Source organism: Eptatretus burgeri, chromosome 5, assembly GCF_056783735.1.
Source record: "Eptatretus burgeri isolate ZD-2024b chromosome 5, Ebu_testis_v1, whole genome shotgun sequence".
Taxonomy (NCBI): domain Eukaryota; kingdom Metazoa; phylum Chordata; class Myxini; order Myxiniformes; family Myxinidae; genus Eptatretus; species Eptatretus burgeri.
The window spans coordinates 78,108,930-78,135,642 of record NC_140965.1 but is presented as its reverse complement, the minus strand read 5'-3'; the positions used below and the strand labels follow the sequence as shown (position 1 = coordinate 78,135,642).

General features: G+C 43.2%; 2 protein-coding genes across 6 annotated transcripts in view; one reads left to right on the top strand and one right to left on the bottom strand.

Moving 5' to 3' along the window:
* Positions 1-949: 949 nt before the first annotated feature.
* Positions 950-26,713, bottom strand: LOC147026753 (uncharacterized). Its single transcript, XM_085882545.1, has 2 exons — positions 26,553-26,713; positions 950-5,545 (listed from the first exon to the last, which is right to left on the bottom strand). Exon 2 carries the CDS (start codon positions 2,070-2,072, stop codon positions 1,110-1,112), a length of 963 nt encoding a protein of 320 aa, XP_085738671.1. The 5' UTR covers positions 2,073-5,545; positions 26,553-26,713; the 3' UTR covers positions 950-1,109.
* Positions 26,473-26,713, top strand: part of TLR3 (toll like receptor 3) — a 58,691-nt gene continuing 58,450 nt past the window's right edge. For all 5 annotated transcript variants that reach the window (XR_015058491.1, XM_085882521.1, XM_085882523.1 and 2 more), the window contains exon 1: positions 26,473-26,623. Coding sequence is in view for 3 of the 5 variants with exons in the window: in XM_085882521.1 (XP_085738647.1) it covers positions 26,524-26,623 (100 nt within the window). In the remaining 2 variants the exon portion in view is untranslated. The remainder of the gene's footprint in view (positions 26,624-26,713) is intronic.

The window sequence follows — 26,713 nt, the reverse complement described above, 5'->3', positions numbered from 1 at the left end:
GAAACTTTACAGCAAATGTCCGAATATATTTAAAAGTTAATGATAGACGCTCGCAAAAGGCACCGTCTATGTGAGGATGTGTACATGTGCTCAGTATTTAAGGAGATCCGGATCTTGTATGTACAAGAGCCGAGTCCAAGAGATTAAGGTTTTGTCTTCACAAGAAGAACAACGCCGAGCTCTCGATGAGCATAAACCGCCTCCATCGCTTCGGCTCATCTTGCATTGGTGGGATTTGTTCAAGTCCTGTGAACAGCACAATATATTTCCAATCTGCCTGTGGTTGTCCTTTCTTCCTTTGGTCCAGCAATGTCCGTATGTAGATTAGCCGGGAGGTTATAATTCCCCAACTAATTGGCTCTCATATCAGTCTGGCATTGTGCTCGTGGAAAGGTCGGCCGCATTAATCAAGATCCAATAAAGAGAACAGCACAATCGCAAAGGGCACGATTCCCCAGTAATAGTAGACATGTTAAGTGACATTTGACTTCAAATCGTGATGCAAAGATCCCCTTTGGCATGGAAGTACCTTATAGTCCAGGCAATCTAGCCCATTTAACCATTAAAAATGGAAAAAAATTGCAACAGAATTTTTTGGGGCACAGAGGTCTTCTATGAAGTGTCTTGAATAACATACTAAAAGTCTTAAGAAATTACTGCTGCGGAAATCGTTTAAATAAGCAAAAATCCAAGATGGCCGCCATAAATCAATAATGTCTCATATCTCCACCATCAGAAGAGATATTTGAATCATTTAAAATGCTATTATTATTATACGGTTGTTGGACATAAGGAATCATTTAGAATAGGTTACGATTCGATTGGATGCAATACTCGTTGAACAAATCCAATATGGCCTCCAAAAATCCATTTCTTGTATATTCGCACTGTTATATGACAAATTGTATTGAATGAAATTGTGTACTCATATAATGAAGGCAGGTAAGTGTTTTTAAGTTTATTCACTACATCATACTTTAGTAACACACTCATCAACATCAATTCTACACATCACATGAAGAATATAGCAGAAATGTGACACACCATGATACTATTGTCATACAGTGATTGATCATTGTAGTTGATACACCGTTTAGACTGGGTCCAACTCAACCATCGTCATCATATGCATTTGACAAGTCTGGTAACTGTGAGTTGGTACAGCTCGCACCACGGCATTCTCCACACACATTTGTGCAAGGCAAGCCATATTTTCGGCATGTGCACCTCCAGGTGGTACAGTCCTTCTTAGAGCTACAACAGATGACATCCAGTAGTTCTGATGGAGCGGCTGGTTGGTCGGTCTGTATTGGCAGATATCTTCCGTCGACAACGTTCCATCCAAAATCCTCTGGTCTCATATTGATGCAGGCATCTTTCCATTCCATAACCTGATAGTATACACGAAGGCTGTGGTACTTCGAGGAGCCAGACGTTTGTGGTAGACTTTGGGGTTCCACGGCGGCGGTGCCTTTTGAAACCTTTTCACAGAACCGCCGGTATCGTAAGCTGTCTAGTCCTTCGTCTTCGGCACCACCATACATTGACACCAATGCCTTCTCTCCTGCTGCGATGATCGCCTCCTTCGCTTGATCAGGTTTACTGAACACTTTGGCCTGATTGTAGAACACAGGGTCATTCTCGATTTTCTTGACTGCCATGCCCTTCCCTAAACCAAACAGGCGAGAGGTATTATCACAGCCTGCAATTGCGTGGACAAAGAGCAGATGATCACACAGTTTAGGACCGAGCAACTCCCTGGATTGTTTTATGCACCAGACTCTCTTCCTTTTGGTGGATTGTTTAGGCTCTGGTGCCATGAACAACTCGTGTTTGTCCATTTTGACATGGCGCAGTAGGAGAATCAGCAGGTCTGTGTCATCCCCGATCAGCACAGTGTCTTTTGTTTGGGCAGAGGCAACTGCTGTTTGAACAATTAACACGTCGGCGTCATGCGTTGCCTGGTCTATGCTACAGCCAGCTCTCTCCAACTTGTCGCTCAGATAATGGATGAATCGCTGCTTGTTTGCCTTGTTGTTCAGGAAATCTTCTTTCTTTGATTGAATCATCATGTCACCATCGAAGTGTACTGTCACACCAGCACAAGCCCCTGTTCGTCTCAATTGTGTGGCATCTTTGTTGCGGGCTCATCTTTGTACCCATCAAAGACAACGACAGCAGCTCCATACTTATGTGTGATGTACGCAATGTACATTTGACACACTGTCAAATGTAGATCCTCTTGGCCATGGTATGCGATGAAGTAGAGCACCACCATCTAGCACATACTGGACATTTTCACTGGGATCTCGTTGCTCTCCCTTCATAGACTTCCAGAGCACATCGGCCAGTGTTGCCTTATTTGCCTGCAGGGGGAGTGCAGCTGATTCAAACAGTGCAGGTGGATGAGTGCAGAGCTCATACTTGAATAAGGATGACACATCTTCTGAACGCTGTCCTACAGTTACCAACCTCTGAAATATCAAGTGTGGATCCACCGTTACAGATTCTCCTTTGACCTTCACTGTTGATTTTGATCCAAGTGTCGTGGCCTGGTCAGCTTTCTTGAAGACATGATCTTCTACAGAGACCCTGACCATAGACTCTAGAATATCTTACCCAATTTCCCTTGATCGGTCAACGTTGACTCCTTTTTGGGCCGTCATGCCATTGGCGATGTTGAACAGTGATGGATTTTCAATGAATGGAGCCCTCTGTGCCAGATAGCTGATACAATTCAGGGTGTCATTGACATCTCTAGCTTATCTCACCTTTGGCATATCCTTGTGTTGGTCACTGGTCTCATGACACACTAGTGAACCTCTGCATGGCATCATTCATGTTGGCACATGCCAGCATGGACATTACCCACAGTAGGCGCTGAGTTTCGGTCATGCCCTTTCCTCGTGTCAGGCCTCCATGCGTTTTTACGCTCCTCGTTAGCACCTGCTCTATGATGAGGTCTGTGAACAGTCCTCCCCAGTATCTGTCACTACGCCTCACTACATGATACCCTTCCTCGAATTTCTGATGTACATCGGGGTGTGTTTCGGGCAGCATGGTCAACGTTTGCAGATATACATATGTGGACTTCGCATATAATCTGTGTCCAGCTGCTGCAAAGTCGGGTAGCATTTCACGTACTGACTTAAGATGCAATCTCCAGTTTCCTGTTCACTCTGCTTTGAGAAACCTTTGCAGGATATCCACCATCTCCAGATACTGTAACCATAGGGTTGCTGTGCGCCCAGTCATCGTTTCCTTCTTTCCATTCACTTTACTTTGGATTCGCACTAATGCTTCTGATGAACACACCTCTTCCACAGAGAATGTACATGACATTGCTCGGTCATACAGTTCCGCAGCTGCAGTCAAGTCAGTCGTGATGGTGTCTATCTAAATCGTGTGTCTCTTCATCATCATCTGACGGTTCTGGATTTTGTAGAACACCTACAGCCTCGGAGTCATCAACTTCCTGCTTAGTTGGTACTGGAACGTTGTATGTATCGGCCACAAGAATGGTAATGAGTGCAGCATCTACCAGCAGGTGACCACAGACTGCCCTTGACACAGCTTTGCCAGTCAACATGTGGCTAACAGTGTTGCTAGCATATGCAATTTCGAGGAGTTCCTGTAGTCCTGAATCGGCCATCAGGTGTCCGATGCTACCTAAGAAGCACATCTGCATATGGAACCCACCAAGTCTCAGAACCATACACTTCAGATCATTGTCATCGGGCTAAGATCGGATAATAATCATCATCGCTTTCCAATATAAGGGCTGGTCAAATGTCAGGACTGGAGTGACTCCATATCGCTTTGCCTGAGCTGTTACGAAATGCAGTGTAGAGTAGATACATGATGTTTTGCCCGGATCAAGATCAATCATTGGCAAGAACATCACTGAGGCCTTTCCTGGGTGTTGACCATGATGCAACATCTGCATCATACCAGCCCATGCTGATCTTGGAGAATGAAGTAGTAGTGAGCTCTTCCATAGGACATCGAGCTGTGCTGTTGGATCTTCTGCCTCCAACAATACAAGGGGTAGCTATGTAAGAGGTGGTAATGCTGGAGGGATCTTGAAGTACCGAATGTTTATGCGACCAACAGCAGCAATGTCTGCAGCGGTCACATTTGCTTTGGGAATATGCTTATTGGCTCGTGTTCCTGGCGTGACTGCAGCAATTATACCCATTCCATGGAAGGTACCTGTACCATCAACAGTGGCTAGATTGTGATCCACATTGTCAGCAATATATTGCATAGTGTGTTCTGATGTGAACCCAGGAATGACAATACCTTGGGTAAGTGCTGCATTCCGTTCGTACCTGTGTACCTCCGTGTATGAGCATGAGAAGCCATGCCCATGAAGTGTGTCTATCAAGAAGCGTGACGCAAAATGGTGGTGCATTTGCACCCCTAGGCCTATCTGTAGAGGAGCTGGTATGGCTCTTGGCCGTATTGCTTGCATGATGCACTGACCAATCGAAGCAAGCTTCATGTCAATGTTCTGTCCAGCAAACATTGTCCTCAACAGTACTTGCAGTGACTTTGGAATATAGTTCAGAGCACATTCTTCATTTTCCACATCTTCTATTTCTGGGTAGAAATCATGTGAGGTCTCCATAGATTTGACGTCACTCTCAATGAGTTTTGCAGCAGTTTCTCGTCTTCAGCATTTTCAGCTTTACATTGCTTATGAAATGCATGCAGGATGGAACTTGCAGTGTCACGCAATGTCACAACACAGTCTTTTGCACCACGTGCTGTCATTAGAACTCTGTCACCAAAATGTTCCTTTATTCTAATTTTCATGTATTTGGCACTGTACGGATCCTGCCCTGTGTCCACGAGATCCTCTGTCATTTTCGTAACAAGTTCACTGATGGTAGCTTGCCCCTCGTCATTGTCTTCTAGGAATTGAGCGACTTCCAGGAATGCTGCTGCTCGCTTGGTCTCACGTCTTCCACGTTTGAACCTTTTTGTGTCTGCAGATAATCTATTGGGAATATTCTTTCTCCGTCCTGAAATTGACACTACACTGCTGGTGATACATTGTGTCTGCTGCATGCAAATCATTCACAAATGCTATTCTGCCATACACTGCATCAGACCACTTGTCTTTCCTAGAACTACAAGCTTGAAGCACACTGGCTTGTAACTCGTATGTTCTAACTTGAAACACATCAATGTCTCTCCGTTTCTTGTCATTTTTCGCAGATTGTCCACAAAATAGGCAATGTTCTTGAATATTGAACGCCGGTTGCAATGAACGGAGATCAGATCGATTTTCTGATTGATGCTGATGAGATGCTATGTCATGTTTAATGTTATCTGGTTTGCAATATGTACGGCGACATTCAACATGTACTACTTCCCCTGGTACAGTTTTCAAATCATTACCACGCTGTAGACTTGCACGATTCACCCCTTCACTGCCCTTCGTTTGTAGAACAACGGTCGGCTTTCCATCGCCGGTTGATTCTTCACATATGCAACACGTCTGTCTCGTGACTGACGACATCTCGCTTCTTCAGCCTGCCTGAAATAAGACATTAAACATACATTGAAGGAAATAGATTCCACCAGGTAATGCTATGATTCATATTTCAGTAATAAATACCCGAAATATAGCAAACTGATGATTAGTGAAGATTAGCATGCAAATATATAATAAGATATGGATTTTTAGTGGCCATATTGGATTTTTTTTCCATGAATTTTGCATCCAATCAAGTCGTAAACTATTCTAAATGATTCCACATGTCCAATAACCCTATAATAGCATTTTAAATCATTCAAATATCTTTTCTGATGGTGGAGATATGAGACATTATTGATTTATGGTGGCCATCTTGGATTTTTGCATATTGAACCGATTTCTGCAGCAGTAATTTCTTAGGACTTTTAGTATGTTATTCAGGACACTTCATAGAAGACCTCTGTGCCCAAATAAATTCTGTTGCAATTTTTTCCATTTCAAAAGTTAGTTTGCCTGGACTATTAGGGTCATAGAAACAAATTTATCCAAAGACACACGTCATATCTCAAAATCCAAGATAGCCGCCGTCGACCATTTTGGAAAACATGGCCCAGTCATAGCTCATGAACCGTTTGTCATAGAAACTATTATGGTACAAGTTTTCTAACTAACTTGAGGTCACTGAACTCATTTCCGGTGACAATTTTGCTTTCTGATGGATTTAAAGGTCAAATCATAGACAAAAATACATAAATGTTACATTTTTTCTCAAATGTATGAGAAAAAAAATTTGTGAGAATGAGACATGACTTAACATGTCTACTATATGATGGTTAGGTCAGACCCAACTCAGAAATGGTTTTCTCATGCTGAATTTAACTACACATGAGTTGGTCACATAATGTATCTATGTTATGTGACCTTTAATTTTTACTTTCAGATTCAAAGTGACTAATCCAAATGAGTTCCGATAACTGTGAAAGCACGCCTGCCACGATGGACTGGAGCCTATGTTTTATATGTCAATCAGACGAGACTCATAATCCAACTTCGGATCGCTCATCATCTGTTAAATTGAGAAACAATCCTGAAAGACTTTCAGATACTTACAGACAGGTTGTGAACAATATCCAGGAACTCAATGAATTCGTTGAGCTGCCTGATTTTGTATTCGTAGAGAATACTGGGGACGGTGATACTCAGAATATGGTGCAGCTGATGATGTCTAATCATGTAGTGTGGCACAAAGCTTGCAGGAATGCTGTCGACAATCAGAAAGTGCAAAGATCCAGGAATATGCATCAAGGACAAGCGTCATTTATCCCGGTAAAAACTCGTGCAGCCAGCTCGGTCACACAGACATCACCCTCTTCATCTTTCAGCGAACCAGTAGACACTCCGTGTCTCTTTTGTGATGAAGTGGGCAACAAGAAAGAGCTCAGAAAAGCTGCTACACTTGGCTTGGATAAAAAAAATCAATGACTGTGCTCAGCTGTTGGGCAACAAACGCCTGTTGTCTAAACTGTCCACTGGTGACTTGATCGCTATCAATGCCGTCTATCATCATGCGTACCTGACTCGGCTGTATAGGAAAGTGGAGACGGTCGGATGTGACATCACTGATAGTCATAACACGCAGGTGATGCGAGCACATGTTCTCAATGAGTTACTTGACTTTATTGAAGATAACCGTGGTTCAGGGGAGTCACCAGCAATGGCTCACTTGACGACCCTTTATGATAAGCGTATTGCTACTCTCGGCTTTCCCTACATCAAATGCAATACAACACGCCTTGGAGAGGACATTGAGCACATGATTCCTGACATCAAGGCAGTAAAGATTAACTGTTGCTGGTCTCTTGTTTTCGATGATGACCTATCCAAAGCTATAGTTGATATGAAAGACAATACATCAACTGAAGTCTCCACCGTGCACAAAGCAGCCAAGATCCTCCGTCGAGAATATCTTCAAATGCGGCAAGCTTTTACCGGTTCCTTCTCAACCTCATCTGAAGCTGAATCAATCCCAACCACTCTGCGTTCATTCCTGTACATGCTTCTTGATGGACCATCTATCAATCAGCCATCTCCTGGATCTAAGAAGTCCAAGGTTGCAACATCAATTGGGAAGCAGATCATCTTCAACTCGGTTGCATGCAGATCCAAGAAACGTGACAGTGTTCCACGTCACAACAGAGATAGGGAAACACCAGCTTCGCTGTATATGGCTATGAAAGTACATATTCAAACTGGACGTGAATCTCTAATCGATGATTTGCATCAGCGAGGGTTGTGCATCTCGTATAACCATTTGAGAGTGCTTAGTACAGATATTGCGAATTCAGTCATTAGTTGGTGTGGTGGTCCCCTCTCAGGCAGTTAAACACGTTTTCACCACAGGCGGTTTTGACAACATTGACCATAATCCATCCTCTACAACGGCAACATCAGCCCTCCATGGAACATGCATCAGCATTCACCAGCATTTCTCGTCAGACACACAAGTTGTGAATCTTGATGAGATCCTCAATCCAGATGAGATGGGGAAGAAGACTCTGTGGTCCATTTGCAAGTGTAAGACTGAATGTAAAGCTCCTTGTAAGTGCTGCGTGCAGAGACAGCGCTGTATGCTTCTCTGCAGATGTCAAGGTTCGTGCGCCCACACTGGCAGGATGTACCAGGACAAGAGAGGAGAAGAGGAAGAACTTGTAATTACGACATTGTACAATGGATAATCTAATTACCTCAAATTTTCTGAATGTGAAAAACAATAAAATTTGTTATAATTTGGATTTCACCTTTAAATGCATCTGAAATGCATAGCTGATGCCGGAAATGAATTCAGCGACCTCAATTTAGCTAGAAAACACGTGTCATAATAGTTTCGATGACAAATGGTTCATGAGCTATGACTGGGCCATGTTTTCCAAAATGGTCGACTGCGGCCATCTTGGATTTTGAGATATGACGTGTGTCTTTGGATAAATTTGTTTCTATGACCCTAAGGAACTTCCATGCCAAAGGGGACCTTTGCATCACGATTTTGAAGTCAACACCCTATTTTGTGCACTTAGTTGTCAGACGGAGGAGCCTGAATCGTGGTCAAGTTATTGGCGTTCGCAGTCAATCGGTGACCTGCCGTGACATGAAGTTAGTCGTGTGCGACGGCCTCGATTCCCAATGGGTTTGGGGAGAACTTGGGATATCCCCACCTTCGTTCCCCCGTGATTCCAAGTCTGCAACAATCCATTAGTTTGTTCTGGCCCTGTTTTTTCTTCCATGTCACAATTCCAATGCAGGAACACGTGTTTTTCATGAAATAACGTGTTAGGAAAGATTGTTCTTTGGAAAACAATACATTTTACATAAGAAACCTTATTCATGCAAAAATTATTTAATTTCCTTAAAACAAGCAGTTTTGAACACAACAGCTTGGTCTGACTCCCCTTTTTGCTCCAGATAATTATATTAATTCAGAAACATGTGTTTGTCATCACATAATGTGAAATTTAGCCTGTTTTAAGTAAAACAATACATTTTACCCAAGAAGCCTTATTCATACCTTCAAAGAAACCCCCTGCGTCTGATGTCGAAGAAACCAATCTCCAACTCAGGATCGATGCATCAGAGCTCAAATCTTTAACATGTATCTGAACAAAAATATAAACGCACCAACCTAAATATCTAAGTCAAGATTGCTATTATGGGAAAATGGTCAAACCGATGATATGTTTGAGCAATGGTTCCTTTGTTTTGCTCAAGACAGATGTTCTCATTGAAATTGGCCACTGAGTGTGTGGACTCACACGTTGAGTAATCCTTCCCATGAGCACCATGGGGCTTGACAGAGTGATGGTCAGTGAGCGTGACCAGGACACAAACACTCCCTATAGCTTGCCCTATAAAAGGCCTCCCCAAAATGTGGACTGGTGCCAAATGTCAACATGCCACAGATGTCACAAATCTTGAGGGAGCGCGCCATTGGCATGCTGAATGCTGGGACGTCAGTATGGGCCGTTGCAGCACACTTCAATGTCCACCACTCCACCATTAGCCGCCTGAGAACGCGCCTCAGAGAGACTGGAAGCACCGTGAACCGCCCACATGCCCGGCGACCACGTGTGACCACCGCCGGTCAGGATCGTCACATGAGGCTGCAACATCTCCGGGATCGACTCCGACTGGCCACGAGGACTGCCGATGAGACTGTCGGGCTGCATAACAGGCGCATTTCAGCCCAGACGGTGCGTAACCGCTTGAGGGAGGCCAACCTCCGAGCCCGCCAACCACACCGGGGACTCGACCTCACTGCAGTCCGGCATCAGACCCGACTGAACTGGGCCAATGTTCACTTGCGCTGGACCCTCGCATGATGGAGGAGAGTGCTGTTCACCGATGAGTTGCGGTTCCAGCTGTATCGGGCTGATGGCAGACTCCGCGTCTGGAGTCGGGCTGGGGAGCACTACACTGACGCCAATGTCCTTCGTCGGGTGTCACACGGTGGTGCCAGTGTTATGGTGTGGGCAGGCATATGCCATGGAGAGCGCACTCGGCTTCATTTCATTGAAGGCAACTTGAACGGGCAGCGGTACAGGGACGAGATACTCAGACCCATCGTCGTGCCGTTTGTGCGCCTTCACCATGTGACGTTTCAGCACGACAATGCTCGCCCCCATGTTGCCAGGATCTGCATGGACTTCCTCGGTGAGGAGGACATTGATGTCCTTGACTGGCCTCCATATTCTCCCGACATGTCGCCCATTGAGCACCTTTGGGACGTTCTTGATCGACGTGTACGACAACGTTACACAGTCCCAGAGAACGTCCGCCAGCTCCGTGTGGCTCTCCAGGAGGAATGGGAAAACATCCCTCAGGCCACCATCGATAATCTGGTGATGTCCATGCGCCGGAGATGCACCGCTCTGCGCGACGCCAACGGTGGACACACCCGCTACTGACTGTGTGAACTCTGACAGTGACACCTCGGTTGTGTCGGCTGTTGTAGCACAAAGACTGTCGCCAGAATTCTCAAGGAACTCTTTGAAATTTAATGCTCAATTGTCATGGATTCTATAACCAAATTGTTGTGAAGATTTAGTATTAATGAGTTTGAGGTAAAATAGTAACAATCGCTTGGTGCGTTTATATTTTTGTTCAGTATACATGGAAAAGGGAGGTTCTCATGAATAGTTGCAAAACCTTCATAATTAGTTGCCCCAAAAAGCAGGGTTGTTATCCAGGTTGGGAGAGGAAAAGGAGGGAGGGAAAGAATATGAAGGAATGCATTGTACTAGCAGGAGAGGAAGAAAAACAAGATAAGTTGCATGGTAGAAAGGGGAGAGAAGGCTCAAATGAAAAAGATCTGGTGCAAGGGCCCAACATTGATAACAGCCAAGTTAAAGCAAAGGTCACATGTAAACATAAGATATGGTTATGTTGAGAGAGTGTACTTCCTTCCTTTCTCACGAGCTCTCTGTCCAGTTTTACTTTGAATAGAAACCAAATGTTTATAAGGGCCAACATATATCCATGACAAGTTTCAATGCCAGAATACAGGAGTTATATAATTGTCCCCTGGAACTCATTTTATGTTTCCAGGTAACAGTATTTTTTTCACAATTCTTCTTCTTCTTCTTGCACATATGGCAGCTTAGCTTCCGGGCTAGCTATCATTTATTGGAAGCGCGACTGTATCGCTGATACAGTGCCCCTCGACCAGTACACACTGGTACTTTATTTCACCAACCTCGGAAGGATGACAGGCTGAGTCAACCCCCTAGTGTATTAATTTAGCGGCCAACAGGGCTTGAACTCAGGACCCTCGGATCCCAAGCCACCACCCTAACCACTAAGCCAACACCAGGCTCTTTTATCACAATAAAGGAATAACAAAGACAAATTATTGGTAATTGGATTCAATAATAAACAACAAAATATTTTTGTTATTCATTTTTAAGCAAGTACAAAAGAGAAGTTCATTAGAAATAGCAGCAAAGATGAATTTAACAAAACAGATACGTAAAAACAAATTGAGTACATTGGTTAATGTAAACTGCGAGAAGCTGTCAATATCTAATTGTGCATGTAAAAAGTAATTTAACCTCTCCATTCCCCCCTTTTATCCTAAGGAGGATAACTACTTTCTTTATTATTGGTCCTCCATTCTAATTTTACACAGGCTTAAATATCCATTATCCCCTTCAAGTGGTGGACTCTAAACACTAACCATTACTTTCGCAACAGCCTTTGTCATGCACAGTGCTGGTAAGGAAACAATGCATTTCACTATCACCATTATTACAATGCAGCACACGTGTCCCATGATGCGGTATTGCAATATTTTAGCACCCCAACTTCCTAAAAAACCCCTTTCGCCAAGAGACCAGTCCAAGATCATCAGGGTTGTAGTTGTGGTACTTTTCCCCTTCCGCCTCGATCTTTTCAGCCAAACTGTCAATGTGATCAGAGTTGTCAGGGATTGAGATACAACATTCTGTACCGATGACGGCGCATGTTCCCCCCTGGGCAGTGAGCAACAAGTCCAGAGCAATGCAATTTTGCATGGTTACAGTTCATATGGCTACCATTTCAGCAATGCTGTCAATGGTCTTGTTGGCAAGTTCCTCAAACAAAGCTGCCAAGAGGATAAGTTCTCTGGCCTCCACTGCTGTGCCACATCTTGGCAAAGCAATCATGAAGAACCATTCAGTCTCCTTAATAGTTCTTTTCCTTCTGCTTGAGGTTTGTAAGGGAGAGTGAGTCAGCAAGTGCATATGAGGCACCACCTAGCCTAAGTAGTAGGAACTTGACTATTTCTTGGAGAGTTATGGATAAGCCTTATTTCCACATATAAAGTAAGTTCCATGAGTGGCCACCATAAGGTATATATTGTTAGTTCCCATTCTGTTCTCTGCAAAGCCATCTACTTGTATCTTGTACCAACATGTAGAGTTCCTGAAATTATATTCACTTTCAGGGTTCTTCCAAGTCAAGCAGATGTTTTTTCCAAATTCTAAAGTATGGAGGTAGCTTAGAGAAATTGTAATGAGGATAATAATGATTAAGGCGAGTAGCCTTCCCACCATCGTTTTCAACTTTTTCTGACAAGTCATAATGTATCATCCACCCGATACCCCGATAATCTTTTTATTCAAATGGAATTACCACAAGTGGCAGTCCACGATGTGACGAAGGGGGTATGTGAATGCAGACCCAGCAATTTCTCTGATTTGCACGTTGGGCATGTTTGAAGGAGACAGCCAAGTATGTGTTGATCCCCTTTCACCCTTCGTCATGCTACTCAGCTTGTAGTGGTTCCATCAGAACTTATATTTTTTCCCCTTGCTCTCGGTGACTTAATGCGTGTGGTGTCAATTTGGGAGTATTGCTGTTTGTGTTTCTGTATGTGTGCCTGGGTGTGTGAGGGTGTGGTTATGACAGCGATATATGGGTGTTGCGAAATATGCAAGTGTGGAATGCATTAGAACACATATTGTGTGGCATTACTACTCAAATGCTTTACTTTACTTCTATTTTCAGTACAAGATGGTCCTATCGACCAGGGGAGTACCCTTTCTTTTAACAAGAAAAGCATAGCTGTTGGTACAACACCACAAAAGATGATGAAAACAATCCACGTAGTCATGAGGCAGTGGTTGAGGATGTTTCTTGTTGCTCAGGTTTTCCCTGTGAGCTCTTTTGCAGTGGGAGGAGTGGATCTATGTCGCTCTGACTTTGCATGTCACAGCAGTGTGGGTGGTCAGAAGTACTTGCGAGGGGCCGATCCACCTTGGCTGGAGAGCGTTCTTTCTTTTATGGGGCTTTACAAACACAAAGTCACCAGGTTGGAAGCTGTGGCAGTCAGCATTAGCTGGCTCCGGCAGTGCTTCCTTCACTTATGAGTGAAAGGCTTTAACAGCTTGTGTTAACGCAATGCAAAATGTCAACATGGCATCATCCATCTGATGTATATCTATTTCCTCTACTGTCAAAGGAAATGACACTGGCAGTCTCATTGGTCTACCCATTAGAATTTTTTGTGGGGAGAGACGTATCCTTCTGTTCACTGATGAATGCATTGACAACTAGGGCAGTCGGTTTAGTGCATACCTCCGCCACGTAATGCCTGATCCATGAGAACATATCAGGCCCAATACATTTTTGAAATGTGCTTTACAATACCATATCATTTTTGGCGCTATCTCTCAATGGTGAAGAATTACTTTAAAAATTAGAGTCGCTGGATCCAGATTTCACCAAAATCTAATCAGTTTGTCCTTGTCACACACCCAACCTTGTCAAGTCAATCGGATGAAAATTGAGGATTTCAGAAATACCACTTTTAATTGTTGCCCTTGGGCCTATGCTGACCTTTTGGTCTTTGTTGACCACAAAAATCATTCGATAGTTGAATTCAGTCACCTGAAATATAAATTCTCTTCAAATTTCAAATTTGACAAACAGACAAAATAACAAAATCGACTGACCACTATACTTGAAAATTCTTCAATTTTGCAAGTAACAAGTGGACAAACAATCAGACAAACAAAGAAATGAAAAATCGTGCTTGGCACGACACTTAGCGAATTAGTTGACCTTTCCGTGTGGTGGTCCAAGCTGTAATGTCATGGAATGTGTGGTGTTTATTTGTTCGTACATTAATAAAATGACGCGACATCACAAATAACAATTATCAGGCGGCGCATTGTCATGGTAACGGAAGCAGATTGAAAATTTTCACAACTCATTTAAAGCCACCATGTGACATTCAACAACTTATCAGAGATGCTTGTTGCCTTCATTTTGATCGTAGAAAATATTTCAAAATACCTAGGAACATTGCTTTTCAACCAGCTTTACGATCCCGTTATCGGGTTTGAAATATGTTGTAAAACAAAAATATGTATTTTATATGTGTGTTTTTCATGTTTTGGGTGACCCTGACCTTGACCTTGGGTCAATTTTGATTAAACTTTGTACATATGTTAATATTACATGCATAAATAGACAGTATAAGTTTCAATATAATAAGTGCAAAACTGTTTGAGAAATAGCCATGTGTAATTCACAAAATTACCCATTGCTTTATAATGGGTGATAATACAAAGTGATGCAGAATCCAGATGCTGATCTTGAACATCACCAAAAGTCACATGTCTTTTTGCACTGTGGATTTCTATCAGCTGTTAAAATTTCATCCAAATCAGTTAAGAATTGTGACCTGAAGAACGAATATAATTTTTTTTAAATCACGCCAATAGCTAAGAACTTTGACGTCATACGCTTGCGAAAACTGTGCATAATTTGTACTAACATACATTTTAAAACATTTAGATATTCCATTGAAGTTTGTTTTGGTGTCAACCAAATGTAACAGCCAAATGTTGGCATTACTGAGTTGTGTTCAAAAGCTTGTTTTCACTTTTTTTTGACGTAACGTCATGACGTTAAGTGCGATTATGACGTGATTTGATCCCAGACTATTTCAGCAAGATTGGCTATCACATGTTAAAATTTGAGAACGATTACTTCAGTAGTTTCGGCTGCACACGAGCGTAAATATATTTTTAAAATGATGTCAATAGGTAAAACTTTGACGTCATACGCTTGCGAAAACTATGCGCAATTTGTAATAAGATGCATTTAGTAATCATTTAGATATTTGAATGAAGTTTAATTTTGGCGTCAACCGAGTTATGTCCAAGTCACTGAGTTTGGTCACCGAGTTATGTCCAAAAATGTGTTTTCACATTGTGATGTCACATCGCTATGTTTAGTCCGATTAAGACGGGGTTTGGACATGGACCGTCTCGGGTGGATTGCCTATCAGGTGTAAAAATTTAAGAACGACTGGTCCAGCCGTTTGGGCTGGAGACGACTGGACAAACAAACAAACCAACAAACGGAACAGACCAACATACTTGACAAAATCGAAGATTTCACCAAGTAATAAACAGAAAGCAGTGAAAACATAACCAACTTCACCTTTGGTGGTGGAGGTAATAAAGCTACCGGTAAAGCATCTGGCCATTTCAGACCGGTCTGGCTCCAAATCTTTGCCAGTTTGTTTTCAAGAATTCCATTTGGTCGTTCTACAGCTCCAGCCGATTGAGAGTGGTAAGGGAAATGAAAATGCTGTTAAATTTGCAACACTTTGCACAATTCCTAAACCACTTGAGCTGTGAAATGGGTTCCCCTATCGCTTGAAAGCTTACAAGAAATCCCGAGTCGGCAAATTAAATTCCTCATTCATAATTTGGTGACAGTGGTTGCATCTCCTTCTCAACATAGATATGCGTCAACCCATCTAAAAAACACGTCGACGATCACAAGGACATATTTGAATCCACAGTTTGCGAGCATTCCAGCAAAATCAATTTGGATATGTACAAAGGGTAACATTGGTGTTGGGTGTGTCGAAGCAGGTTTTCCAGCGACCTCAAAACAGTAAAAAAAAAAAAAAGAGTAAGTTTACATGCAAGCCATTGATTGGATAAAACAAAAGAACACTTCCGTGCACAGGAAGAAAGGTCTCAACTCTCAATGATATTGTGAGTCAAAGACTTAAAACTTACATAGAATCTTGAGTCTATAAACAGTTTTAATCATAACATCAGATGGACTTTTGTGGACTTCAAATTTGCAACATAGAGAGATTTTGGTTTGTTTTAGAGTGTTATTTTCAGCCTCGGGAAGGGGTGTGGGGAGGGGGGAAATAGAAAAGAGCCATGTTTTGCCTTGCTGACTAAATGGTCACCAGACAATGGTTACCAAACAGATAAGGTTTTACAAGGTTTTCAACTTGAATAGAGAAATGCATAGTCTGGTCTTTCTCAGCATATACATTTATTAAATTCTTTTTCAAAGCACTAAACTAAGACAATTTTTCATTTTACATGATTATAAATTCAAATAATAATTCAATTTCACAGGTGTGCAGTAAGAACATTGTATGGTCCTTTTCGCGGATTGTGTTCTTGACAAATCTGACAATTTTGACAATGCTGTTCCGCAACCAGGGTAAAACCTGGTACATACTAAGTTTTTGTTACAATTACATTACACCTTTACTTGAATAGCTCGTACTAGGCGCCAGATGAACAAGCCAATTTAACAAAGCTTAGGGAGTCACAACAGAAGATGGACCACCCACACCGAATGTGTATTTTAGTCTATTTTAAGCACAGCAATACATTTTACACAAGGAACCATTTTCATGCAAAAACGGTCTAATTTGCCTCATACAAACGTTTTAAACAATGCATTAGCTTGCTCTGACCCTGTTTTTTGTTCTAGGTAACTATTTCAATGCAGAAACGCATGATTTTCATCACGTAGTATTTTAGCTTGTTCTGAACAAAACAAAATATTTTACACAAGAACCCTTATTCTTGCAAAAACGGTCTTATTTGCTGAAAACAAGCATTTTTAACAACATATTTCCTTGTTCTGACCCCATTTTTTGTTATAACTCACTATGCTAATGTAGAAATGTGCATTTGTCAATCACATAATGTGTATTTTAGCCCATTCTAAGGAAAACAATGCATTCTACACAAGAAGCTTTCTTCTTGCTAAAACAGTCGACTTCATCTAACATAAATGTATTTATCAACATATTTACTTCTTCTGAACTGTTTTTTGTTCTAACTCACTGTGCCGATGCAGAAATGCATGTTTTTCATCAAAATAGTGTGTATTTTAGATTGTTCTAAGCAAAATAACACATTTTACACATAAAAATCTTATTCATGGAAAAACAGTACCATTTCTCCAATACAAGTGTTTTTAACAACATATTTCCTTGTTCTGGCCCTGTTTTTAGTTGCAAATCACTATTCTAATGCAAAAACATAGATTTTTCATGAAATAGTGTGTATTTTAACATGTTCTAAGCAAAAAGCATTGTTCTAAGCATTGTTCATTTTAAACAAGAAACCTTATTCACACAAAAATGGTCTTATTTGCCTGAAACAAGCGTTTTTAACAAGTCATGAGTTTGTTCTGACACCACTCTTTTTTGTTCTCTCATGATTCCCATGCAGAAATGCATGTTTTTATCATATAGTGTGTATTTTAGCTTGTACTAAAAGAACAACACAAGAAGCCAAATTTATGCAAAAACAGTTGAATTTGCATTATATATCTACATTTTTAACAACACATTTCCTTATTCTGACCCCATTTTTTGTTTTAACTCACTATGCCAATGCAGAAATGTGTATTCAGATTGTGCGTTTTACATTCTTTTAAGGAAAAGAACACATCTTGCACAAGAAACCTTATTCAGGCAAAAATGGTCTTATTTACCTAAAATATGCGTTTTTAACACATTAGCTTGTTCTGACACCGCTTTTTGCGCCAAATCACTATTATAATGCAGAAATCTGTGTTTTTCATCACATAGTATGCATTTTAGCCTGCTTTAAATAAAACAATACTGTTATGTTTGTGTGTGTGTGTGTGTGTGTGTGTGTGTGTGTGTGTGTGTGTGTGTGTGTGTGTGTGTGTGTGTGTGTGTGTGTGTGTGTGTGTGTGTGTGTGTGTGTGTGTGTGTGTGTGTGTGTGTGTGGGGGGGGCTAGATATTACCATGGTCCATGTGTAGTGTAGCATGGTCCATGCGCGAGTAGATAGCCATCTTCATATATAAGTAGGGAAACATCAGCTTAAGCATCATCTTGCTTGCCTGTACACCATACAGGGGATGTTGGTGGTAATAATTGAGGATTATAGTTCAGGAAATTGTGTGTAAAAACCCCTCTGTAAACCTCTGTCCGGGGGGAGGGGGGGAAATCGGGAGGCTTGACATGAAAGAGGTAGGGTGGAGTGCTGAATCGCCTCCCAAAGGGAGGAGCGGGGGATCACTTCCCAAGGGGCGGAGTGACAGATGCCTCCCCGCGACAGATGCCTCCCTTAAAGGGGTGGAGTGTGGCCAAGAAAAGAAAAGGAGGGAAGGGCCAAAATCGAGAGTTGGGGGAGAGAGAACGTTCGACGGCAGTTTGAGGGAAAATGAGACAGAGAGACAGAGAGGCAGAGAGAGAACGAACATTGTCTGGCAGCCAGCTTCGATTTATCCTCAACCCTTCAAAAATCTTCTTCAGAACGGCTGGACAGTTTGAGGGGAAACTTCAGACACGTTCCCCATCACTTGGGGATATTAGGATGATGAAGAATAATTGATGGAACGTGGTTTGGTGGCCATATTGGATTGAAGAAAAATATGAAATAATGTTTTCTCTGGAACCGCTTATCTGAGGAAAGCGAAATTTACTAAGCATCATCAAACCATAGACCTGCATATCGTGTGGAAATGTTGACATCATAGGTCACATGGTGTGGCAGCCATATTGGATAAAAAAACGAACCTCATCCCATCAAAATGAAACTTCACACTCGTGACCTACCAAATCTTGGGCAGAGTCCAAATTTTGCATGCCATTGGTCACGTTGTTTGGCTGCCATGTTAGTTTGAAAACCGAGAATTTCAAAACCTTTCCCTCCAAAACCCCTTAACAGATCAATATGAAACATGTTGCATTACATGGAGCAAGGACAGTGAATCACAATTGCAAAGTTTCCCATCGATTGCTACAGCAGTTTCCGGAATATATATATTTTAAATATTTTCCTTGAAACCAATGTGGCTGCCACACCACGTGACTTATGATGTCATTTTATGTCAAATGTATGCAGCAAGGAGAGTGGATCATAACTACAAAGTCCAGTATTGATCGGTTAAACAGTTTCAGAGAAATAATTGTTTAATTATTTCTTTAAAACCAATGTGGCTGCTACATCATGTGATTGATGAGATCGTTGTTAAATAAAATATTTGTAGAAACAGTAGTGGATCATCACTGCAAAGTCTCGCATCGAAAGGCTAAGTGGTTTCAGAGAAATATATATATATTTTTTAATATAATCCACTCGGCATGGGGAATATTGTTTGAAAATTTCAACATCATCGGTCACATTGTCTCGCAGCCATGTTGGACAAAAAAAGCCTTATCCGATCAACACGGAACTCCAAAGACGTGATTGGTCACCCATTCTAAATTTGATTTGACAATGAGGACGTCGTGGGTCAGGTGTCCGATCACAGCAGGGTTGTTTCGAAGCAGGGCGGCCTTGTTTTTGTTTTTCGCCGGCTCCACTCCACTTCCGGCAAGATGACCTCAAGCTGTAGAATCATCTCGCTCCGACCCCACAACATGATATGAATTGCCCCACACCGAACTCCGCAACATGAATTGCCTTGCCCGAACTCCTGGGCCATGCTCCGATGACCGGCCGGGGGTGGCGGCGGCCCCACATGCCCACCCAGGCACCCCCGATTTGTGCTGGTCAGTGTGCCTGCTCCATGATGCGCCACGCGACCCAAGCTGTACAACACGCCCCTGCCTGATCGTGGCTTCGCCGGCCGGAGAGGCGAGGAGACGTCCGCCATACGTGGAGAACACTCGCGGACGCCAGCGAGGATCGACAAGAAGGTGTTGGAGTAAACCCATGCACAGACGAGAACAAGATATGTGCCATTCGTGCCCTGCTCTGCATGATAATAAGGTGTCACGAGCTAAGCACAGGTCCGCCTGTAATCGAGCATGCCCCATACAGTGTGCACGGATCCGCCATTAAGCACGTGGCCAACACTCGCTTTCGCCCGATTCTGCTATCGTGTGCGCAGGACCAACCCCAATGCTCTACACATAGTATGGTCCCAATGGATGGATGGAATGATAATAATAAATAAATCCTACTGTCGAGGCTTCACACACAGACGCAAATACAGACAAAGTGTGACACAAAATGAAAAGAAAAAACAAAACAAAACCTTTTTAAGTATACTGGTACTCAGCTTGGCCAGAGCTGGTCCTTGTTGAACTTGGAATGGGGAGTGCCTCCACCAGCACGTGCAGACGCACACAAATGGTGCTGTCACTTCTCTTGTGGCAGGGCAGACATACACCAGGCAATCTGCAAGCAGAATTCCCCACGAAGGCTCAAAATGTGCCAGCCTTTCTCTTTCCAAAGGTGCCACCTGCCTCGTGCATTCCTCACACATGCCTCCTGTGTGTGCTCTGCACATCTCCTGTTCTATCCAGACGGAAGCTTGACTTCCACTTCTGGGTTTGGAGCATTGACAGATCTCCTTCCGGGCTCTCTGCTGACGATCTCAAAGTTAAGTTTCCGGTCGTTATCTGTCCCGTTTTAACTGTTTATTTTCTTAACTGCATGTTACTGTGTGTTCCTAATTCGGTTTTGCTTCAAAAATTGTGCTATTTTGTGAGATATTATCGACCTTGTCTTACCGGGTGCTTGAGGCCTACCGGTTCCCCTCGGTGTATGATCGTGTTTATTTGTTTTTTCTCCCCATTACCTTAAATTTTTATCTTCCCCACTTTCCTAGCGTCCCCATCCCTCCCAACTAATCACTCTATTTCTTGTCTTGAATCAACAAAAATAAACATAAAAAACTACCTTTCTCCTCGCACACTCACGAGTCTCGATTCTTCTTCTTCTTCTTCTTCTTCTTCTTCTTCTTCTTCCTCCTCCTCTTCTCTACTTCTTCTTATTCTTCTCTACTCCTTCTTCTTCTTCATCCTTCTCTTATTCTTCTTCCTCCTCAATTTTTTCTACAACACTTCCATGATATAATCTGTTGAAAACTCTCTCAAACATTAAAAATAATAATAAAAACGATCTGTTATAATGCTTCCTCTTCCTCTTTCACACATGTGGTACTCTTTACTGTATCATAATGCACTACTTTTCTAGTATTGAAGCAGACTGCTCTCAATTTGACCTCTCCTTCATACCTTGCCTAAAAAATCCAACTGTTACAGCGTTTCTTCTCTCCATTCTCTGAATTCGCCTTTATTGCATCCATCAAGATTTGTGTTAAATCGCATCTCTGACCTAAAACTTTAAAAAGAAAACCCAGTTTGCTATGAATGTTCGCTTTCCATCAACCATTCTTTTTTTTCCAACTTCAGTGCCAACTCACCCCTCTCACCCCTCACTCTCAAACCAACCATCCCACTCTTCTCCCTCCAAGCCTCCCTCTCACCTCTCTCAAAACCTCCCCCCTCACTCATCCTTCTCAAAGTTGCCCCCCCCTCTCATCCACAAACCTGCATCCTTCCACTGCCTTCTCACCTCCATCTCTTCACTCCTCTTCCTCAAATCCTCAACTGCCTTCTTCCCCCTCTCTTGTACCCCCTCTCCCCCAGCACCACAGAGCCTTTTTTCCTCCTCATCTGGCCCTGTCCCCGAGCTATTGTGCAATCCCCCACACTCTTTCAACAACCCTCCTTACCTCTCCCCCTCGTCCCTTGTCCCACCCCCTGCACCCAAAGCCTCCTCTCCTCCCTCTTCATTAAAAGTGTAGACTTCAAATATCCGGGGCCTTCGCTCAAACCTTTCAAACCTTTCAGACAGGTCGCCACTGACAAACCAGACATAATCTGCCTAACAGAAACTTTCCTCCCCCAAGACGTGTCTGACTCCCAAGTATCTCTCCCTGGTTACTCCCTCCTCCGGTATGACAGACCTGAGCCTCGTCCTGGTGGAGGAGTTGCTCTCTTCATCAAAGACTCTATTCCTCACTCTCCATGCACTGCCCTCACTCCCCCACACCCCCAGGAATACCTCTGGCCACAGCTTCCCCTCCACTCCAACCTCATGTTTATATGTCTAATGTAATGTCCACCTAACAGTGATGACTCCATCTACACCTCACTATCCAAAAACATGGACCAACTTCTATCTTCTCATCCAAACTCTCTCTTCCTCATATGTGGCGACTTCAATTGTCATCATGCCAGTTTGCTCGGTGTGGGTACCTCTCACCTGTCATGGCACCTCAGCAAAAGCTTTCTGTGCCTCATTGGGACTGACTCAATCGGTCAACTTCCCGACCCGGATCTCAACTAATGGCACTCCATCTCTTCTGGGTCTGATTTTGACAAATTTCTCTGACAATATCTGCTGCTCTTCCTTCGCTCCAATCGGTTCTTCTGACCACGTCCTTGTCAAAGTGGACATCTCTGGCTAAATATAAGCAATATTATAGTAGATAACTAGAGGGGGAGCACTCGGTAGAGTGCAAAACCTCTGCCGCCAATACTGCTCGGTCACTCAAGTGAACCTGATATCCTATTCATTCAATTTGACGTCAACAGTGCTCACAGAGTTATAGTTTGCAGCTTTCCCTTTTACTTTTAACTTTTACATACTCAATTCATTCGTCATAACTAGATTCCTTGAGACAGAAATTGATTTTACGTGGGTATATCCACCTGAAGTTCCAAAATCAGCCGCAATTATAATTTTGGCATATTTTTTTGTTGGAAATCACTTATAACATGTAGAAATGCCAAAAAAAAAAAAAATCGAAATTTTGTTGAAAATCTCCTAATGTCTTTGTTCCCCACTGTTTTGTCCTCACTCCTGCCCCTCTTGTCTCATGCCCCCCTTGCTGTGCATTGTGTGTTAGCTCTCATACGAGCCTCGACAATGTATTAAAAAAAAAAGCCTTCCACAATCCACATGTGTGCAAGCCTGCCTGCCCTCGACCTTGATCTCACAGATGAGAGCCTGGTGTTGGTTCAGTGGTTCGGGTGGCGGGTTGGGATCTTAGGGTCCTGAGTTCAAGCCCTGTCAGCCGCTGAATTAATACACCAGGGGGTTGACTCAGCCTATCATCCTTCCAAGGTCGGCGAAATGAGTACCAGTTCCAGTGTGTGTACTGGTAGAGGGGCACTGCATCAGTGACACAGTTGCGCTTCAAGAAATGATAGCTACCCCGGCAGCTAAACTGCCATACGACCACCACCACCACACAGATCTCTCTTTATATCCGGTCGGAAGCCTCTCACTAACCACACATGTAACCGATCTCCCATCCTGTGCAGTAGTTCTAAGCCCCTTGCAATGCGCCAGCCTCTCCTCCTTCCAAAAGCGCCCTCTCCTCTATGCCCTCTACATATTCTGCCCACCTCCGGGGTGTGGCCTGCTCGCTCCCAAACCTGGGAAGGCGGGACTTCTCCTCTTTGTTGTGGTTCAGGGATGTGTTTCCCAGCTTTACTGCCTGGCTTGAAGTATAAAAAAAACATAGGGAAAAATCACAGAGGGCAATTACATACTGGGGAACTTACTTTTTCTCCCGAGACTAATTAACACTGCACCACCCCTTGTGTGGTGACACGTAACATGTGTTGAGCTCACAGATCACTAACTTAATTACATCGAGTTGCTTTCTACTCTTCCACGGACCAAGCAACTCTACACAATGTTAAACTCCCTATTAGATCCTTCCATCTACCCCTACAACTGTATCAATATCTTGGAGCGATTGATGACAAGTAACATGTGCTATTTCCAATACTAGTGAAAATAACTGTATCAATGCCTAACTCTTGAAATAAAACATCTCCATAAAACTTTTTATGGGGGGAGGGGACAGTTTGCAGTGAGAGCGGGGGTAGGGAGAGGGTGGGGGGGAGGCCGGAGAGGAGATGGCAGAAGACAGAAAGACCACCGACCTGCCTGCGGTGAGAGAGTGAGAGACCCAAAGACCCAGTTTCATCGCGGGAGATACCAATGATCCTAAATGCCTTGGTTTCCACTGTGTGAAGCTCAGAAAGGAGAGAGGCAGGAGCACCAGCCCAGAGGGGAAAGCAATACTCCATCAGGCTGCGAATGAAAGCTTTGTACGTTACCAGGAGCTCAGGTGTGCCAAGGAAGGACTTTGCACGATGGATGCCCAGTTGGTGACTGACTTTGGAGGCCAGCTTGGAAATGTGGCTTTCCCAGGAAGGATCCTATCAGGAAGTGAGACCCACTATCTGCCATGATCATGAGGCAAGATATAGGTGGAAAATAAATATGCATGAAACAAAACATGAATATGTATGAGGAAAGAAATGAGCATAAAATAAATATGAATGAGGCAAAACATGAATATATGTTTTACATTCAAATTTGGTTACATCACATGGCACAATTTATAATGCAACTCCCTGCCTGATAAAAACAAACCGACAATATATAGTCGTGTCGGGAATGGAACCCAGACTTGACAGCTCAAAGCTTAAGCATGCTATAGAGACATGACAGAAGTAAATAGACACCATGATGTTCAAATAATTTATTTAACATTTCAAGAACATTTGATCCATTTTAATACATACTCATATTTGGTGGACTTGCCATTTGCAGATTTCAATTATTTTATTCTTTCAGACATAGAACTAACGAGTTCCGAAATTTTCTCTTGTGGGATTTCTGTCCAGGCTTCACACAAAAGGTTTAGCAATTCTGCCCGTGATGCTGGTTTCCTGGACTTTTCCACACAGCTCGATCCAATATGGCCCAGAGGTGTTCAATGGGATTCATGTCAGGAGACTGACTTGGCCATGGAAGTTACATGGAAACAGAGGGAGAAGTCCATCCTCAAGGATATAAATGTATATCATAGAGTTGATGTTGCCAACACACTCCACAAGCTCTGACCGACCAGTGCTTCAGATTTCTCCCCACACCATCACTGAAAAACCACCGTGTTTGACAGTTGGCTGCAATCTGTTCAAAGAGAACTCTTGACTGGGAAGTGTCCAGACCTATACATTTCCACTGTCAGAAAATTGAGCAAATTGGGACTAATCTGAAAAAATGACAGTTTGCCAAAAGTCCAAGGGTCTGGTGGCCATCTCGTCAGCCCACTTATTTCTCCTTTGAATGTTGGCTGGAATAAGAAGAGGTTGTATCCGAGCTGCTCTCCCAAAGTAGCCCAGTTGATGAAGGTTCCGCGCAGCAGTTCTTGAGCTAACTTGGACCTCCTCTGAAACATCTGCTGCCTTGCAACGGGGAGTTTTCTCAATGGACCACTTGACAGCTCGAAGACACCTTTCTGAGAGCCCAGCTCGACCAGAACGGGAAGCTGTGGATTCCTTGCCTTCGCTGGTGAATTGACCGCAGAAAGCGGAATTTCAAGGTTCTGAGCTGTCTGACGCTGGCTGACTCCACCTTACAAATGGCCAACGATTCGTCCTCTGAAAATCGGAAAGGTCGTGTGCTCCCTGGGTTCGAAGCAGAGTTAATTGTCGTACAAGACCCAGGAACTCGTTTCTGCAAAGAGATACTTGAATATTAGTACAAATCACTAAGTAAAACTGCGTTATACAGATGGAATGACTCGATTTAAGGTGTCTATTTACTTCTGCCATGTCTCTGTACTTCTGCACGATACCATCCTGCCAGAGTACAGCTGATGGGAACTATAATCCGTCAAAGTACTTTTGCTCAATCTACTTCACAGCCTCATTGTGTCGGCAGAATAGGTGATAGCACTCTAGAGAAACGCACCCTCGTCTCTGAGCTGTCTCGCCTGGGTTCGAATCCTGACCCAGCGATAAACTGCCATCCCGGTGTTTCACAGGCAGGGCGATTCGTCTGCATGTGCCGTCCCTCGGGTGGATATTAAACTAGACGTCTGTCGGCATTAGTTGGTGGACGTTAACGATCCCGCGCTGTCCTTCGCGAAGAGTAGGCGAGCTATCGCCGGCATCCTGTGATCATCGCGAGCAGCATGAACAAGTTCCAATTTCCTGCTCTAACCGACAGGGGGCATTGCAGAAGCTAGGAAGTGATGGGAACCTGCAGGCTGCAACTGCACACTGTACTCTGTACTTCCACGTGACAACTTCCAAGCTCTTTACTACTGCAGACGAACTACGACTACAGACATACAGACTCTCCCCTACCCACAATACCACAACCTTCTCTCCCATAGATACTCCCTCTTACTCCAAGTTTGATTTTTCTTCGTTATCACCAATGTCCATTTTTAAAATTTTCTTCACTTTACACCAACCTTTACCAAAAGATGACTCTGGGACCCCCAACCCCCTTTGGCAAACCTTCCCCCACCCAAAAAGAAAGAAAATCCAAATGAGGACACTGAGCCACACAAAAAGGAAGAGTATCAGTAAGAACCAGAAAAGGAAGAAGGAACGACGGTAAACTTGGCAGTGATCCCATGTTCAAGGGTGACAAATTGCTTCCTACCATGGAGTCAACACGTCGGGATGAGACATATCCGGAGAGGCGCTCCGAGGTCGATGGACGCAGGGCACGAAGTAAGTAATAAACAAAAGTCTTGGTTCGCCATTGACGGGTCTAAAGCGAGTTCCTTTTTGATGGTGTCATGCCACGTGACCACTGCTTTG